The 20,066-nt window shown below is 38.4% G+C and overlaps 1 protein-coding gene across 4 annotated transcripts in view; it reads right to left on the bottom strand.

The window, feature by feature from the left end:
* SIAH1 (siah E3 ubiquitin protein ligase 1) overlaps window positions 1–20,066 on the bottom strand; it is a 26,035-nt gene that overhangs the window by 5,165 nt on the left and 804 nt on the right. The window contains exons 1-2 of one of the 4 annotated variants that reach the window (XM_029206900.1): window positions 16,306–16,368; window positions 15,967–16,028 (exon numbers count right to left, since the gene is read on the bottom strand). The exons of 1 other annotated variant lie outside the window; for it this stretch is intronic. In XM_029206900.1, the coding sequence (XP_029062733.1) occupies window positions 15,967–16,028; window positions 16,306–16,358 (115 nt within the window). In that variant the 5' untranslated portion in view covers window positions 16,359–16,368. Of the gene's footprint in view, window positions 1–7,754; window positions 8,723–9,947; window positions 10,825–15,966; window positions 16,029–16,305; window positions 16,369–20,066 lie in introns of those variants that run through there. 2 more of the 4 variants (XM_029206924.1, XM_029206916.1) reach the window with 2 other exon arrangements.

Raw genomic sequence — 20,066 nt, 5'->3', positions numbered from 1 at the left:
GGGGGGGGGGGGGGGGGGGGGGGGGGGGGGGGGGGGGGGGCGGGGATTAAGGCTCCACCCCACTCAGCCTAGGGCGGTTCTAAAGCAAGCAGCGCGCAGACTCCCACCAGCCACCCAGCCGGAATACATCCGAGATACTCGCGAACCTGGCGACACTGCACACGCCACAGCATTTCCACCAGCTTACAAGTAGGTAGAAACACTCCGCTTCTGTAGGCCCAAACAGTCAGATATCGGCAATTTCGGTTGGTTTCGGCTGGTTTCAACCCAAGATCTGCACAGAATATATGGGAAATCCGTGGCCAGACAAGCACTCTTCTCTGCAGTACACTCTCCCGGTTAACCGTGAGAACGCTAGATTTTTATACAGTAAAAACATTCTCCCTACTTCGTTCAATAACTATTTATCGGGCGTCAACTACCTTATTTCCTCAATTGTAACTCACTTCCCCATTTTTACCGCACCTTGTTTTAAACTCCCCCTTCTCCCTTCGAGAAGACTTCGCAGTGAGAGTAGTAAACACACATAACCATATTAAACTCCTGCTTCAACCTTCAAATTGAGATTTTATTCTCTTCCCACTCTAGGAAAGCCATCTTAAACGGCCTTATTAAACAGAGTAGCTTGTTTTGTTTTTAAGCAAGCATTACCCTTGCCCCAATAAAGTCCAGGGCCTCAGATTTGCATTGCGTCAGCTCAGGCATTCAGAGGTTTAACCTGTCATTACCCCATGCTTTGGGCAGCCTTTAAAGGCAGCAAGAGCTGGTAGTGGGGAGTGAACCCTATGCTGCACACTGTAGATTGCCCATTTTCAGCATAAAATCTTAACTCTAATCACTTACCCACCCTATATAGTGTGTTCAGTCACCTCAACCTCATTTTGATATTAGGAAATCATTAGGAATAGAAATATAATTGAAAATAGTCTGTTCACTGACAAATATAAATTACTATTACCTAGGTTTTTATTTTCTAATACATATTCATTCTATTCAACAGTTAAGTCTCAGGTTTCTACAGCAGGAGACTTCAAATGTTTTAGGCAGGAAAAACTCTTTCCAAACAGAGTTAAGACAGAGTCTAAATGTGTAAAACAAATAAAAGGGATGACAGATTTCTCAAGCCAAAGAAAAATTTTTTCCCAAACTTCCAAAGGACCTATACAGATCCTTACAACACTATCTGAAAGCCATTAATATATGGACAAACCTCGCAACAAGTGAGTCAGGACAGTAAAAATGTGAGTGTTCTGGAGCCATCTACACTTGGATTCAAACCCAGTCTTCACCACCCGCTCAGCTGTAAAACTGGGACAATATTTCCAGCCTTGCATGGCTTTTGTCTGGATTAAGGGAGACGGGTAAGTTATATATATCATAGGTGGTACATATTCCAAAATATGTAAGTACTCACACAATTCCAAAAGTTAACTTGTTTTGCCTGAGGTCATCAATTAGTTAGAGACATAGAACTTGTGGGTTCCAGATATATACTCTAAAAGGTTATCAAAAATGTATACCAAAGATCAACTGCCATTTATCTAATTTTTAGCACAATACAGAATTTCTCCACTAGGTAAAACATTTATTTAAACTGGTTTTACGAGGGAAAATTTCACAAAAACTACATTACACTAAGACAAGCCCATAGAATCCAAAGTTAGCAAAAATCCAAAATTTACCAAGAGTGCACTATTACCTATCCTTTCTAAAATAAAGCCTACATCTCAGGCCCCGTTTGGTATAAAGTTTAAACAGATTTTAATTTAGATAAAAACATTTTAGAATCAGCCTTTAATGTTGCCTTAGTAATTTCAGAGCATTTAATCATTGCTTTGCCACATTCACAAACTTATGATAGAAGTAAATAGTCTTAAACTTTTATTCTCAATTTCATGGGGGAAACTTTGTTTCCTATTATAAATTATAAATGACTGATGAAGAATTTCTCTGATTAAAATGAATACACAACAACGTTGTGCTTTTCACTTTCTTGCCTTTTACTAAAGTTACTGCGGCCTGCAAATAATGGCCCCCCTCAAAGATGTCCACATCCTAATGGTTTGTCTACCTCAGACGAGATTAAAACTAAGGCAAGTCTCCTTAAAATTCAACAGCTTAAAATGCCAAAAGTTAAAAATCAAACTTTGTTATAAAACCATAATGCCAAGAAAAAAATTAAGCAATCTATTTTTAGCTTCCAGAACTGCACCAAAGTAATAGGAATTTAAAAAAATTATACAAAGTATTTTCCTAAAAGCTCCATTTTCCTGAAGATAATTGAGAAGACGTTGTAGCCACAGAATCAGAGTTATGTGTCCAGTAAGAGTGATGATCTGAAGTGGGGAAAGCCCAGGACAAAAGACCTGATAGAAGACCTGTAAAACCAGAAGTCTGAACAAAGGTGATGACAGTAAACGGAGAGGAAAATGCAAACCATAACTTAAATGTGTAAAGCAAAGTACCTTTGCTTTTTAATGCCTAACACTGTATTTTGAGGCTTCTACACCTGGTAAAAAAAAAAAACATATACTTAACCAGAACCCATTAGGCACTATGCTAGATACCAAACTGTAATAATGGATGAAATGCAAAGTAGAAGTGAGATGCCTGTGACACATCTAAGAGATGGAACTCTCATACTCTGCTGGTGGGAATGCGAAATAGTATCACCATATCCTGTCACTGAAGAAAGTCCTATTGGAAAGCATGATTCTACATCCTAATTTTATTTTACTAGCTATTATCCTTATTATTTTTATTTCACATTGAATCTACACTAACATCAAGAATGAAAGTATTAACATCTCCCAAAACAAGGCAGGTCATTTAATGTGCTAAGAGTGAAACTTTCCCTTTCCCACCTGCCAGGATAAAGACTGTACTAAACTTCAAAACTTTTGTCAAAACAATCATTTAAACCTAACTGCAAACATTCTGATTTCATTTCTCACAACTATATCATAAGACAAATACCCATCTTTTTCTTCCCCTTGAATCCTTAATTATGATTCATTTTTTGGTATGGCCATAGTACCTCAAAAAAGTTTTCAGAAAGGGCATGTAAGCAATTAAGTCTCAGTCTTAACAATCTGAAGCTCTTGCACAAGCTTAGAATTCTAGTTCACACCCTTTATCCCTAGAACTACATAAATTCTGCTGTCTTCTGACATGTAACTATGTAGATGAAAAATCTGATGTCATTTTTATTCTCATTCATTTGCAGGTAACCTTTTTTACCCTGACAGGTAGCTTCTAAGACTCTTATCTTTGGAAGAAATTTTCATCAAAACATCTAGATACATGCCATCAGCACTTGCCAAACACGAGGTGAGTATTTTCAATCCCAAGACTCAAGTCTTTTACCTTTGTGGACCTTTCTTCTAATTGTCCTTCGACTCTTACCATTACTCAGTTCTTTTCTTCACATAATTCTGATACGGACTCTCCTGGATCTATCTTCAAGTCACTTATATATTTTTTTCTCATAATTCCAATCTTTGTTTTGCACTGCATTCCAAGAGAACTCATTAAATTCTAATTCATAAATTTGGTTTTGCTAAAGTTACCTATTTCTTGATATGGTAAAGAATTTAATTATGTAGATCCTCAATTTCCAACAAGGGAACAGAGAGTTTGATGGCAGGAACGGCTACTTCCCCTTCCTCTCCCTGAAGTTGGAATGGCCACATAAAATCATACTGCATTGCTCTTGTACTTCCTTAACCCCTCTATTAAAGTTTTCATGTCCCTCATTGGAGCTTCATTGTTGGTTGGTTTCATTCTTACTGCTATAACCTAAATGGTTCCAGGGTCAGCAAGTTAAATACTGAGGCAGAGGAGGGACTTTCCTCCATTCTCACTAAAACAGCTGCCCCAAATATTTATTAATAAGCATACTTATGTACCAGGTATTGTCCTCAATGAGTGTCCAGGTTAAGCATTTACCCCCTGCATTACAGATAGGAAAATAGATTTCAAAATAAAGTAAATATTTCAGATCACAGAACTACTTTAAGAAAAAAAAAAAAAAGGAAGTTGGAGCTATCTATCGAGGAGGACTTAGAAGAGGTGACAAATGGCATCCTAGGCAAACAGACATTATGAAAAATTTTAGACTTGGAAAAGATCTTAACCAACTCTCTCATTTTCAGAAGAGAAAAATGATACAGAGAAGTTAACTTGCTAGATGTCATATAAAGTAAGTCAATGTTCTAATCTGGGCAATATGTTATAATTTCCTAGATCCTTTCAAAGCAGATATGCTTTGGATATTTTCTAATTCAACTTGAAAAATTAACCTTTTCTGAATTTAAGTTTAATAAGATTCAACTGTCTTGCTTTCCCTCCCAACACAAGAGAGATCCCAATGTAGCCAGGAGAGATTAAAAAAAAAAAGATGGGAGATAAAACCTGAAAAAATAAGAGTTACCTTAAGTCAGCTCCTTAGAGGGGCCTTTCCTGATCACTTTATTTCTAAAGGCCAGATCACCCTTCTTACTGTCTTCATATTATCTCTTGCCATATGAAATTCTCTTACTAAATAACTTACTTATTGTCTGTATTCTGCCCGTCTCTCTCTCCACAATACCAGCTTTTCACTGATAACAGCAATTCTCAAACTTTTTTGGTACCAGGAACCCTTTACACCAATAACTGGCAAACTACAGCTACAGATCACTTGCCTGTTTTTGTAAGTAGTTTTATTGGAACATAGTTAAGCCCATTCATTTACATATTATCTGTGAATGCTTTCAAGGGTGGAGTTAAAAAGTTGACCCTATGACTCCTAAAGCTAAACCTATCTGGCCATTTAAGAAAAAAATTTGTCTTTACTGCTTTAAAGTTTTAAAAAATTATTGAGGACCCCAAAAGAGCATTTTGTCAATGTGGTTTATATGTATTAATATTTATAATATTAGAAATTCAAGCCAAGAACTTTAAAAATATTTATGTTAAAATTACCATCACATTTTTTACATAACAATTAAAAATCTATTACATGTTAAATGTTTATGAAAAATAACTATCTTCCATAATAGGGAGAAGAGTGTTTATGTTTTACATTTTTTGCAAATCTTTTTAATATCTGATGCAATAAAAAATACTGTTGGATATTTAATATCTGCTTCTGCAATTAATCTGTGAAGATACCACATGTCATGTAGCCTCTGGGAACCTCACTTTACTCTCATGTCTCATTATTGTGAAAAAAAGTTTTGACCCTCAAAGGGTCTTGAGAACTCCCAGGATCCCTGAACCACTAACTTTTGGTTCAAGAGCTCTGTACTACAATATAAACTTCATCAGCATAGACCTTGTTTATTTTGCTCACGCTTCTATCTCCAGCACCTAGGACAGTACCCAGCCCAGACCAGGTACTCAAATATTTCTGGAAGGAATGAATAAATCAAGTACAACAGTATGAAAGATTCCAAATAAAAGAAATAGCATGTATACAACCACAACTCACTCATCCCTGATGACCCCTAAGGTAGAATATATCTGTTACTTGATATAACATTAAAGAGAGTGAATTCACAACTAAGATTTAAAATTCACTTTAAATAACACTATTTTACAACACACTATGCTTATCTTTGACAAAGGAGCAAAAGGCAACACAATGAAGAGAAGACAGTCTTCAACAATTGGTGCTGGAACAGCTGAGTATCCACATGCAAAAAAAAAAGGAATCTAGACACAAATCTTACACCTTTCACAAAAATTAACTCAAATGGATCACAGATCTAAACGTAAAATACAAAACTATAAAACTCCTAGAAGATAACAACACAGGAGAAGATCTAGATGACCTTGGGTTTGGCAATGACTTTTCAGAAACACCAAAGGCATGAACCAGGAAAGAATCAATTGATAAGCTGGACTTGATTAAAAGTAAAAATGTCTGCTCTGCAACAGTCAGGAGAATACGAAGACAAACCACAGATTGGGAGAAAATGTTTGCAAAAGACATATCTGATAAAGGACTATATTATCCAAAATACAGCACAGAACTCTTAAAACTCAACAAGAAAGCGAACATGCCAATTAAAAAACGGGCAAAAGACCTTAACAGACACCTCACCTCATCAGATATACAGATGGCAAAGGAGCATATGAAAAGGTGCTCCACATCATTTGTCATCAGGGAAATACAAATTAAAACAAAAATAAGGTATCACCACACACCTTTTAGAATGGCAAAATTCAGAACACTGACAACAGCAAATGCTGGTGGGCATGTGGAGCAACGGGAACTCTCATTCATTGCTGGTGGAAATGCAAAATGGTACAGACACTTGGAAGACAGTTTGGCAGTTTATTCAAAACTAAACGTATTCTTACCATAAGATCCAGCAATCATGCTCCCCGGTATTTACCCAAAGGAGCTGGAAACTTATGTCCACACAAAAACCTGCACATAGATGTTTACAGCAGCTTTATTCATAATTCCCAAGACGTGGCAGCAACTAAGATGTCCTCCTATAGTGAAGAGGTAAACTGTGATACATTCATACAATGGAATATAATTCAGAAATTTAAAAAAATGAGCTATCAAGCCACAAAAACATATGAAGCAAACAAATATATACTGCTAAGTGAAAGAAGCAGTCTGAAAAGGCTACATACTGTGTGATTCCAACTATATGACATGCTGGAAAAGGCAAAGCTATGGAGGCAGTAAAAAGATCAGTATTTGCCAGAGACTGGGCAGGGAGGGGATGAAGAGGTGGATCACAAAGGATTTTTAGGGCAGTGAAACTATCCTGTATGCTACAGTTGTGGGTACATATCATTATACATTTGTCAGAACTCATATAATATATAGCACTAAGAGAGAACCATTAATGTAAACCATGGACTTTGGGTGATGATGATGGGGCAGGGTGAATACAAGAAACCTCTGTATCTTCTGTTCACTTCTGCTGTGAATCTAAAACTGCTCTAAAAAAATAAAGTCTGTTTTAAAAAATAATAACAACACTATATGGTGAAGTAAATCATTTTATCACCATAAACACAGTCTAAAAAATTGAATATATTTTCATACCAATTCTCTAAGTTTTCAAAACATTTGTTTGTGACATTACAGTTCCATAAACCCATTCATTCCTAGGTAGTAGTTTCATTTTTTAGTAATGCACCACTGGTAACCTACCTTAAGAATATACCTATGCATATACCTATATTAATTACTTTGATATTGGGCAAAACTACAATATCCTGGGTCTCAAGTTGCTCATTTGTGAAACAATAAAACTAACAAGAAGATTTCTGGACTTTAACTGAGATCAAGTATGTGGGAACATTTGGTATATTATTAACAACACACTCAGTGATGTTTACAGAGCCATACTAGGAACCCTGCAAGGAATCACTAAATTAAAAAGACCCAGATTAGGGCTTCCCTGGTGGCGCAGTGGTTGAGAGTCCACCTGCTGATTCAGGGTACATGGGTTTGTGCCCCGGTCCGGGAAGATCCCACATGCCGTGGAGCGGCTGGGCCCGTGAGCCATGGCCGCTGAGCCTGCGTGCCCGGAGCCTGTGCTCTGCAGTGGGAGAGGCCACAGCAGTGAGAGGCCCGCGTACCGCAAAAAAAAAAAAAGACCCAGATTATACAGGATTTTACTGAAAACTGTTGTTTCAACGTACTGTGTTCATTTTCATAACCTCAACTTGGGACTGTCGGAAACATGATAAAGATAACAGAGTTTGCTATGAAAGAAGCTTCAAACCGAGCATCTACCAACCTGTAAGGCTTCATGTCAGCAGCTTCATATCCAGTCTTTATTTAAGACTCATAAAGAAGGGTGTATCTCCATTTTGCAGATGAGGAAATTGAAGATCAGAAAAATTAAGAAGTAATAAGAACAGAGCCAGACTGCTTCATTCCCGAATCTTATTTTCTTTCAAATAACTCTAAAAAAAAGTATGTATAATCTTCTCATTCTGGCACAGAATATTCAACTTAGCATCCAACTGATCTTCAATGTTTATAAAAATTGACCAAAAAAAAAAAAAAGTCCCCTAAATTCTTTAAGTTAAAACTGTAGTCATAGCAAGTAGTTGCTTTTTGAAATTTTTTGTATCAAAGTGGTATAATCTAACAGTCATTAAACCATCAGACATTAAATCAAAGCAAAGAATCGAGAAGAGAGGTAAGAGCAGAGAAATATAAGAAGCAGGGGACTTCCCTGGCGGTCCAGTGGTTAAGACTCCACACTTCCACTGCACGGGGTGCGGGTTCAGTCCCTGGTTGGGGAACTAATATCCCACATGCCAAATGGTACGGCCAAAAAAAGAAGAGTAAAAGAGTAAAAGAAGCAGGAAGAGGGTCGAAAATAGGCTCTCAACTTTTTTATGTCCTACCACATATCACTAAATAGAATTTTGGGGAATTCACTTGAAATTACTGAAACCATGTCAGTCATGATTACAACACAGTCACTACTGCGATATAACCAAAGCTCACAGTGTCTAGATAAAAGCAGCCAAATACTATTTACTTAGTTACATGTCCAAGTTTGAATACAACTGTTCACTACCCTGATTATGTTTTATATTCTCTTAGGATGTAAAATTTCACACATTCCAGTAGATCTTTGCTCTTTTGCTCCATCTTGATGTTAAGCTATGCTTTTCAAATCTTCCTCATAAAATATCTTGTACCCAGTTCTGCACTGTAACATTCATCTTCCCATTTTTCCTGACAAATAATGGTAAGTAAATACACACATAAATACAGAGAACAAAAATTTAAAGCATATCTAAATTGGTAGTAACCTATGAAGAGTTGGTGATACTAAGCTAAACAGAAAAGAACACATTGCTTGAGATGAAGAAATTAAAGAAATGAGGTAAAAAGTCACACCAGAGTCTTAATATCAATATACTGATATTGATAGCTCTTTACTACTATTGCAGAAAAATAATGGAATTTATAGGGGGAAATGCCATATTAAAAAATTCATGGAGGCTTATTCAAAAGAAATTATATTCCTTTGAAGGAGTTATAATCTGTGTCTTCATAAGCATCGCATCTGAAATTCTAACCAAATCATTTTAGTTATTTCAAATGAGGATATAACACACGAATTAACTTAGACTCTAATTTTCCTCAAACTAAGATTCTGTTCTCGGGGTGGGTGCCACATTTCTCTACAAAAATTTGTTTTATTTTCCTTATTTTATTAGCACATTCTGAATCATCTGAATCCACCTGTTAGCCATGTAAATGAATGTTCCTATTTACATTTATGGTCACACTAGCTCCAAGTTGGTACTACAGTACTCTAATTATGGGAGGCTAAAGAGAAATACAGAGGGGGACCTAATATATAAATGATGCATTTGTGTGAAGTGAAGCCCAAATGACATCATGGTTTTCACTGAAGCACTTACACATTGGTAAGAAAATGCATCATGTGGTGACCACAACATATGGGATAATTTTGGTGTGCTCAACTCAAAAAGAACTTACAGCATAACAGTCAATTCCATAACTCATGTTGTTTCAAGACTTCAATTTAGCAGGCAGTATTCAATACTTTCATAATTAGTATAATTTGAATTTTACTGGTTTTGTAGTTTTGTTTGTATTTAAGTTTTGAGCTGTCACCAACATCTGACAGATTTGATCAGATCACTGGCTCCTGCCTGGTATTGATTCCTGCTCTTCTCCCCAAAGTCTTGAATTTGGGAGTTGTCCATGGCCCACTTTTCTTCACTTTGGTGATCTCATTCACTCTTGTATTTTTAAAATTCCACTGATACTGCCACGGACTTCAAGATTTTTATAACCAGCCCAGATTAAAAAACAAAAACCCTCCAGATGTGTCTTAAACCCCAGATGTGTACACCCTCCTAGACATTCTACAGCGGGGTGGCCAAAACTGAACTCCTTACCCTCTCCCAGACTACTCAACCAATAGCCTTCCCCTCACCTGATGGAAACTCCATGCTTCCCGATACTCAGTCCAAAAGCCTTCAAGCCTTCATGTCATCCTTGATTCTTCTCTACACATCTTGTATCTAAAACCACCAGGAAATCTTACTGTACCTCCTTGAAAACTATATCCAGAATCCAACCACACCTCACTACCTCTACTACTATATAGTCTATGCCTCATTATCTCTCAACTGGATTACTGCAATATCCTTCTAACCAGTCTCCTTGCTTCCACCCTTGTTTCCCACCCCACCCGCCGATTCCAAGCACAGCAATCAAAAAAAATCCATTAAAATCTCCCATGTGCAGGTAATAGATAAATCCTACAACAGCCTATAAGGCCCTACACAATATGATGATGTGTCCCATTACTCTTTTGACTTTATCTCCTACCTCTTTCTCCCTCACTCACTGTACTAGCCTCCTTGTTCCATAAGGCTAGGTTGCTCCTTTGGGCCTCTGCCTTAAAATACTTTTCTCCTGGATACCCACATGACTAACTCTTTCACCTTCTTCTAATCTTAGCTTGCATATTACCTTCTCAATGAGGCCTACCCTGTTCCCTCTATTTAAAACAGTGCCCAGCACTGTGCCCACTGACCCCTCCTCCTAATCCTTGCCCATTCTACCTCTCTTCCTCTTCCCTCCCCCTCCTCCATTTCTATTCTGTTGTTGTCAGTAAAATGGATGACCTTCTATCAGGCTATACAATTTACTTATTTATTATGTTTGTTGTTGTAGCCCCCCTCACCACCTGGAAAACGGGAATCTGTCTGGTTCAATGATGTGTCCCAAACATTTAAAACAGTGCCTGACACACAGTACAGGTTCAATAAATATTTGTTAGATGAATAAATAAATTAGAAGGCAAAAGAGCTTTGGACTTTTGAGCAGTAATATCCAAAGCTAGATGCAACAGAGCAATACTTTTTAAAATCCACAAAGAAAACGATTAATTAACATTCTAGAAATTCTGTGCCCAACCAAATCATCCTAAAAGTGTTGAGGGCAGAATAACGATGCAAGGTTTCAAAACATTATTTACATCCCCTAGATCATGGAGAGGAGTAGGGGCAGGGAGTTTTTCTTTAAAAAATAAGCCTAGTGAAATATTTGATTTTTAATTATTGTACATGTAAAACTCTTTAGACTAAAAGAAAAAGAAATTCAAAAACTTGATGTGAGAAGTGTCACAAACTGCATGCATTACTTAAAAAATTATAAATTTGTTTTCAAAGATTTGATTCCAAGTATTACATAAGATGTGCAGAAACAGACTTTCCTACACTGTTGGAAATGTCCACTGTGAAGGCTTCTAATAAGATTTGGCAGTTTGTTTCAAAATATAAAGTTTGAATACTCTTTGACCCAGTAGTTTCTCTTCCAAGAGTCTATCCAACGATTTACACATTGGCAAAGCTGTATACATATGGATGCCTACAGCAGTCCTGTTTGTAAGAGCAAATAAACTGAAAACAGCCCTAGCTTAAGAAAGTGATTAAATTATGGTCCATACAACAGAACACGATGCTGCCTTTTTTTTTCTTTTAAAAAAGATAGACTCGGGCTTCCCTGGTGGCGCAGTGGTTGGGAGTCCGCCTGCCGATGCAGGGGACACGGGTTCGTGCCCCGGTCTGGGAAGATCCCACATGCCGTGGAGAGGCTGGGCCCGTGAGCCATGGCCGCTGAGCCTCTGTGTCCGGAGCCTGTGCTCCGCAACGCAGAGGCCACAGCAGTGAGAGGCCCGCTTACCGCAAAACAAAAACAAAAACAAAAACAAACAAAAAGATAGACTCATACCTACTAACATATAAGAATCAAACTGTTTAAACAGGTGGAGAAAAAAAACAAGCCCACAGGATATATTACAATCCCATTTATGTTAAAAGAGAAAAAAAGAATTAAGTAAATATGGACATTGACATAGCTGTCTATTTTTATATATGTACTCATGTGTGTACATACCATGTAATGGGACAGAAAAGAAACCAGAAGGGCATCCGAATTGCAGAATGTGGTTTAAAGACTTAAGGTAAGGGTTTAGAGAAGGGGGAAAGGAGGTCAAGTTTAGAACCAGAAATCACAGAGAAGGGAGAAGAGATGGGACCACCTAACTACAAGTACACAAAATATCAAGAACAGAAGGATATAGACCATAAGCACAAACTTCATCATTTGGAATTATGCAGTTCAAACATGTATAGTTACTGACAAGTGGTAATCATTAATGGGAAAACATCTACAAGGATTTAAGTCAGATCAAAGAAACGGACTTTAAAATGTCTATGGCTGTCTCAAAAAAATGTGGAACACACATAGACTAGAAACTACACCAAAATGTCTACAATGGTTACTTTTCAATTATCACATTATTAATAATCATGAGGAAGGTGGGGGCTGCATTTCTGTATGCATTTCTCAAATGTTCCATAAAACATTTATATTACTTTGGTGATTAATAATAATTAAATTTTAGTGCATATTTTGTGTCCCCACACTTTCCTGCTAATGAATTGCTAGTGACTTCATACACAAATTTAAACACTGAGAGATCAAGAGTTGATTTTGCCTACTGCATTCTTTTTTTCTTAGTTTTTTTCTTAAAATGCCTCAAATAGATGAATACTTACTTATAGGGAAAAAATTATTTAAAAAACAGCTTATTCACATTTTTTAAAACCCACATATTTCAAATATGTATATATTTTAGTTTATACTTATTAAAAATACCTAAATTTAGCATTTTAAAAGTTAATTCTAAGACAAAATTTATCTGCTCACCTCTCCAAGCAAAATCAAAAGAACCCAGTCTACGGAGATTAACTCAGAACTATCTGTATTAACAAGATATCCGAAGCTGTCCCTAACAAAACTAAATCAGGGACTCCGACAAAACAAAAACAAACAAAAAAGCCACAACTCAACTTTAGCTGAGTTCAAAGGAGCTAAAAGGTAAAACACAAAGGGGGAAAAACGCAAGTTTTTAACAATTAGATTACTTCATTTAAACCAAAAATTGAAGTAAAAAATGTAGTGTACAGTACACTTAATTTCACTGCATCAACCATTACTACCTAAGCCTGTCAACATGACAATAATAACTATAACAAGTACAGTATAATACTTCCTATAAAATTCAAGACTGGCATTAAATTTTTCTAATTTTCTAAGAGACTATTTCTCACTGGCAATATCTGCTTTATAAATATAAATTAGTTCTCCAAAGATTTTTCCTCCACTCCTCTTTCTAGTTCCATGTGCTCCCAATCCCCTACTATTCAAAATAAACAAAAACAAAAGCCACAAGTAAGTTCAACATGACTGGCCAACCTCAAACCTAATAAAAGGTCTTTGCCAATATCATTTTGGTCACTGTGGCTCAAACCTAGAGAATAAATTGACCCCCAAATGGACTGTATTATCTATTGATGTATCATTCAGTCTAGAGTTCCTGAAGATTTACACACACACACACACACACCCAAAAATCAAAATAAAAGTAACAGGACACATGGGAGCTGGTCATGATAGTGTGTGAAAATGCATCAAGCTGTATCCTTAATATTTGAGCACTTTTCTATATGTAGTTATCCTACACTTCATCAAAAAAGTTTACACTGGGGCGGGGGGAAGTAACACTATTGCTCTAGCTATTCTAAAATCTCCTGAGAACAGTAAGTATCAGGTGTCATAGCTGGTAACACATCACAGAATCTCTTCTCTCCTCCCCCTCTGCTCAGTTTCTCAATATATGTCTCTCTACTATGTCTTTAACCCACCATAGTACAGTAATCACTAACTATAAATACTCAACCGATGGCTTCACCCATACTTCGTTTAGAAAATACAACAGAAGCCATCAAATGCTGACTTACCACTTCCTTTTCCTCCCCTTAGAATGGAAGAAGTGACCCAGGCCCTTGGGCAGTGTCCTGTCACCTTCTCAGACTTCATACTCCTTCTTTTATCCCTTTCTCACATCAATGTCTCCCTCTTTTTCTACTGGACCATTTCCTAACACCCGAACATGCTCTACTATCTCCCATCTGGCTTCTGTGATATTCCTTCTGCCTCACTGGATCATTCTGGATGTCTCATAGATATCTTAAATCCAACATATCAGAACTTTGAGTTTATTTGCTATCCTTCCATTTTCTGAGTTTTATTGCTATCTGTACCACCCCCCCCCGCCCCCTCTAGTTTTTCCATTCTTGGTAAATAGCACCATGATCCACACAATTACTCATGCCAGAAACAACCTAATTCCTTCCTTCCCTCACCTCTCATATCTAATCCATCAGCAAGCCCTGTTAATTCTGTCCCCAAAATACATCTCAAGTCCATCCACTTCTCTTCATCTTCACAGCCACCACCTTAATCCAGGTTATAATCAACTACGGTACTTCCTGATCAAAGAAATGGCCTTCTAACCAATTATTCTCCAAACAGCTAAAGCAATCTTAAAAGTTAAAAGCAGATTATGTTACTAATTTAATTAAAATCTTTTGATGGCTTCTCAGTACACTTAAATTCACATTCCTTACTTTGACTCTGCAGGATCTGATCCTTGCCTATCTCTCCCCCTCATCCATTTGCTCCAGAAACACTCTCTTCTCTCAGTTCCTGGAACAGTCCATGTTCACTCCTGCCTCAGGGCCTTTACCTCCGCTGCTCCTTCAGCCTGAGATGTTCTCCCTTCTCTCCTTCAAAGGACTAGCTCCTTATCCTTTTAAGGTAGCTTGAATATCGCCACTTCTCACAGCAAGTCTCCCTCCCACCATTACTCTTTACTCCTTTACAGTACATATCACAATTTGTAATTCTTTTCTCCCTTACTAGAATGTAAGTGGTAATAGAGAAATTAAATAACTAATTTTTAAAATTATTTAAGCACTTTCTCTGTGTTAAGTAATGTGCTTTTAAATGCAAGTGTCCCTGCTTTTAGGCAGTGCCTCTGCTCTCATTGAGCTTAAAATCATAAACACACTAGTAAGTGAAAGAGGCAAGAGACACATCCAGATCTGGCTCTTAACCACCCAGCTACACTGCTACTCTAGCTTTAGGACATAGAGCAAGGAGCAGCAATATGCTTCATAGCTGTTCACATGCTAGTGGAAACTAAGGCTTGGAGAGGTTAAGTCACGTGCCCAAAGTAGCACAGACATTTGAGAGATCAAGTACAATCATGAGCAAAGGCACAGAGGTGTTTAAGTGTGGTGAATGTCCAAGAAACAAAAAGAATCCAGTTTAACCAGATATGGCAAAGAAGAAATGCTGGAGGATAAGGCTAGAAGAGCATAATTGAACACTGCGAAGGTATCAGTCATTCAATAAATATTTACTGAGCACCAACTACACGCCAGCAACAGTGCTAAACTCTAGACCAACAAGGGTGATCAAGGCAAAGTCCTCATAGAGACTGCAGTCTATATCTGGGGAAGCAAAGTAGTAGAGAAAAATCATAGCTCAGGGGGATGTGGTTGTAGTAGGGCCAAGCAGAAAGTGCTATGGGAACACGGAAAGATGACATCCAATTCAAGGTGGGGGGATCCAGGAAGAGTGCCTCAGCTAAGTGATGTCTAGGCTGAGATTACAGAGCTTAGTTGGAAGACAAAATATGGTGCACACAGGCACTTGCAAGTACACAGTTGAAAATGACAGGAAAGTAACAAAAGCCAGCTCCAGAAGAGTCTGTGTACTTACTATCTCTATGTCAAGGAACTTGGGACTTTAAACTGAAGGCCTTAAGTCACCTATGTTAGAAAGCTCCCTTAAATGGCAGTGGGAAAAACTGAAGGGAGGAGGCAGAGACCAAAAGCAGATAGACACTTAGAAAGTAAAAGAGAAGGACTGAATGTACATGTGAAAATGAGTGAGAGACAGAAGCAACACCAGATTTGAGATAACCAGACAGTAGAAAACTCAGGGCTCTATGACTCACTGGATACAGAGGATGACAGCCTTGTATGGTTGGAAACAAAGATTTTAGTTTTAGACACATAAATTTGAAGTACCTTGGTACGTGAAAGTGGAAAATGACGTGCAGGGAAAGACACAGTCAAAACAATGAGAAGACCTGTAAAAAAAAAAAAAATGAGAAGACAAACCACAGACTGGGAGAAAATGTTTGCAAAAGACAATTCTGATAAAGGACTATTATCCAAAATGCAGCACAGAAATCTTAAAACTCAACAAGAAAGCGAACATGCCAATTAAAAAATGAGCAAAAGACCTTAACAGACACCTCGCCTCATCCGATACACAGATGGCAAAAGAGCATATGAAAAGGTGCTCCACATCATTTGTCATCAGGGAAACACAAATTAAAACAAAAATAAGGTATCACCACACACCTTTTAGAATGGCAAAATTCAGAACACTGACAACACCAAACGCTGGTGGGCATGTGGAGCAACGGGAACTCTCATTCATTGCTGGTGGGAATGGAAAATGGTACAGCCACTTGAAAGGCATTTTGGCAGTTTACTACAAAATTAAATATATTCTTTCCATAAGATCCAGCAATCATACTCCTCGGTATTTACCCAAAGGAGCTGAAAACTTCTGTCCACACAAAAACCTGCACACAGATGTTTATAGCAGCTTTATTCATAACTGCCAAAACGTGACAGCAACTAAGATGTCCTCTGGTAGGTGAGTAGATAAACAAACTGGTACATGCCCAACAATGGAATAATACTCAGCACTAAAAAGAACTGAGCTATCAAGCTATGAAAAGACATGGAGGAAACTTAAATGCATATGACTAGCTGAAAGCAGCCAGTGTGAAAAGGGTACATACTACATGATTCCAATTACGTAACACTCTGGAAAGGACAAAACTATGGAGACAGTAAAAAGATTAGTGCTTGCCAGAAGTTAGGAAAGAGGAAGGGATGAATAGGTAGACCACAGAGGATTTTTAGGGCAGTGAAAACTATTCTGTGTGATACTATAATGGTGGGTACATATCATACATTTGTTAAAATTCATAATACACAACACCAAGAGTGAACCATAATGTAAACCATAACCTATGGGTAAGAATGTGTCAGTGTAGGTACATCAGTTGTAACAAATGTATCACTCTGATGGAAGATGTTGATAATGGAGGAGGTTATGCAGGAGTGGGGCAGAGTACATGGGAAATCTCTGAACCTTCTGTTCAATTCTGCTGTGAATCTAAAACTCCTCTAAAAAATAGTCATAAAAAAAAATGACCTGCGAGCAAGAGAATACATGGGTCTAAGTTTCACAGCAAAGGAATCTGAGTGTCATAAGAATACAGAAGTAGTAGGTCAGGAAACAAGTCTGTACTGAGTGTTAGGCACTGAGGATATAGGAGTAAAAAACCACAATCTCTGCCCTTTTGCAGCAGAAGCTCTAGTAACTATAGCCATGGAAAACCAGATGATTCAAAATGCATTAGAAAAATCTCTATTTAAAAGAAACCACTGGACTTCCCTGGTGGCGCAGTGGTTAAGAATCTGCACGCTAACGCAGTGGACAAAGGTTCAAGCCCTGGTCCACGAAGGTCCCACATGCTGCGGATCAACTAAGCCCGTGGGTCACAACTACTGAGCCCGCGAGCCACAACTACTAAGCCTGCATGCCACAACTATGAAGCCCACGCACCTAGAGCCCATGCTCCGCAACAAGAGAAGCCCCCACTCGACGCAACTAGAGAAAGCCCGCGCACAGCAATGAAGACTCAAAGCAGCCATAAATAAATAAAAGACTTGACCTTTAAAAAAATAAATTAAAAAAATAAAAGAAATAAAAGAAACCATTAAGGATGCCTTTTAGAGAGGAAAAATTTATACCCAGGTGCTTTTTTTTTTTTTGGGGGGGGGGGGAAGGAAGGGTAGGAAATCTGCGGTTTTCACATATTGATTTTGTTTGTAATGAGGTCTAGACCAAAAATAACCAAAATTTAAACATTTTTATAAGGTGTGCATGGACATTCCATAATTATAACTGAAACTGTGTAACAGATCTCTTAAGCCAAGAAAAACCTTCAATCTCTAGAAATCAAGTAAATCAACTGCTTTAAAATACAATTTTAAGTGGTTGCTTTGCAAAGTTACTAAACTTACTTTGTTACCGTCCTTATGTAAGACCTGTTTTCAAAACACTGTATAAGCTGAAAATAAAATCCTATTCTTCATATTATGTCATTGTTGCCATAGCTAGATATTTCCTTTGTAACTCCAATTAATTGTAGCCTAATATTCTTTTTAATTACAGATACTAAAGAATATTGCTCTACAACAATTTTGTAAGAATTTCCCAAAGCTTATCGGGAGAACACATTACACTGAATTGAATTAAATTTCTGAATTTGTAGTTTGTGTAATACTTATCCTGAAAAGTTCCATATCTATCAATTATACTTCAGCTTAAAATATTATTAAATGTTACTAAATTATGCTGGAACGGTGTCAAGAGGGGTCAGGTAAAGCAATTCTATAATATATCTAAAGAAAATATTTTGGCAAAGCCAACTTTAGGGTTGCAACTAATTATTCCAGATCACAAAAATCTGTATCTTTAATTTCCAGAACAAAAAATTACATCATTTATATACTCCTCTTTAGGTCAAAATCTACTTGTCACGAAGCTCTTCTAACAGCTAACTAACATCCTCTCCTCCCCAATTTGAGCCAATATCTGCCTGATAAAATTACCAGACCATTACATTTATCACCATACTACACTCTGCTCTTCAGTAATGTCCAAAATAGATGGTGACACCACAGACACCTAACACTCAAAGAGATTCACTGTTCCACTCTTCCAAGTTAGTTAAGTCCTCAAAAGCAAACTGACCCATGAATTTCATTTTTTAAATTCCAGACTACACAAGACCTACCCAAATGTCTTACTATAGAAATTTCCCAATGCCATCATCTCCAAATGCCTGGACATTTACCACCTAAACCTCTTGTTTTCATTTTTAAGAAGTAACAAAATGCACTAAAAGAAAAACCCAAGCACTAATGATTTATAATGTAATTTCACATATTCTGGCCTATGCAGTTCCAACATATCCAACATGCCAAGATAATCTCACAAATTTAGTGATTCAACAACAGCCTTAGCAGTAAACATTTATTGAGCACTTAACCATGGGCTTGCCACTGCTCTAAGCCCTAAGCTCTTCGCCTACTATCATCTCATCGATTCTCCCAACAGTCCTACGAGGTAGGTACTGTCATTACCCCTATTTTGCAGATAAGGAAAATGAGGCACAGAAGTTAAGCATCTTGCCCAAGGTCACAAACCGGTGGGGCAGGGCTGGAACCAAAGCAGGCAGTCTGACTTCAGAGTCGTGCTCCCAACGTTCAACTGATGCAAAGAGTTAAAAATTTACCCTTGACAGCCCCTTATCAAGAAATGGTAAATGTTCAACTGCTAGAAACCGTCAGTCCGATCACTGTCCTATATCCGTGCTCATGGCTTCTACGACTTTGACAAATCAGCTACACCATCTGATTTTCCAAACACACAAACTGGACTTCTCTAGATGTCAGAGCAAACAAATTCTGAATCTTTCCAGGCACAGGAAAAACCTACGCAACGCTGTGGCCCAGATTATCCACATTCCTAAATTATAAATCTGGGAGAGTCGAGAAAGGCCCCCGAACTACCCGACAAATGAAGCCTAGGAAAAGCAAGGTTTACAATAAAAAGCTGGCGCTTCCCTGGCAAGACGCTCACGCGATCTCCTCTCTAACGACATAAACAAGGGAGGAGGCTGCATTCTTCCCACCGCACAATGAAGGCTCGGGCCGGAGCGGCAGGAAGAACGCAGCACAATCGGGGACGGCCGCTCCCGGGGTCAGGGGCAGGCAGGGAAGGCCAAGGACGGCCGAGTCGCCCGGTCCTGCCCCCGGACCGGTGCGGGGAGGGGCCGGAGGGAAGGGCTGGCCACTGCCCGCACTCAGCTGACCTCCGCCATGTTGGCCGCACACCCCGGGACCCTTCACAACAAAGACCGGCACCCGGGAGCAGGGCGCGCCGGGCGCCTCCCCCGGCCGGGCCCGCCTCCCGGGCGCGCGGGGGCCGGGCCGGGCGGCGAGGAGGCCCTTCCCCGCCCTCGCCCGGCCGCTCG

Source organism: Monodon monoceros, unplaced genomic scaffold (assembly GCF_005190385.1).
Source record: "Monodon monoceros isolate NGI ecotype Baffin Bay Population unplaced genomic scaffold, NGI_Narwhal_1 Super_Scaffold_10, whole genome shotgun sequence".
Classification (NCBI taxonomy): Eukaryota; Metazoa; Chordata; class Mammalia; order Artiodactyla; family Monodontidae; genus Monodon; species Monodon monoceros.
Note: the sequence above shows the minus strand (reverse complement) of the source record. Positions and strands in the feature narration are given on the sequence as shown.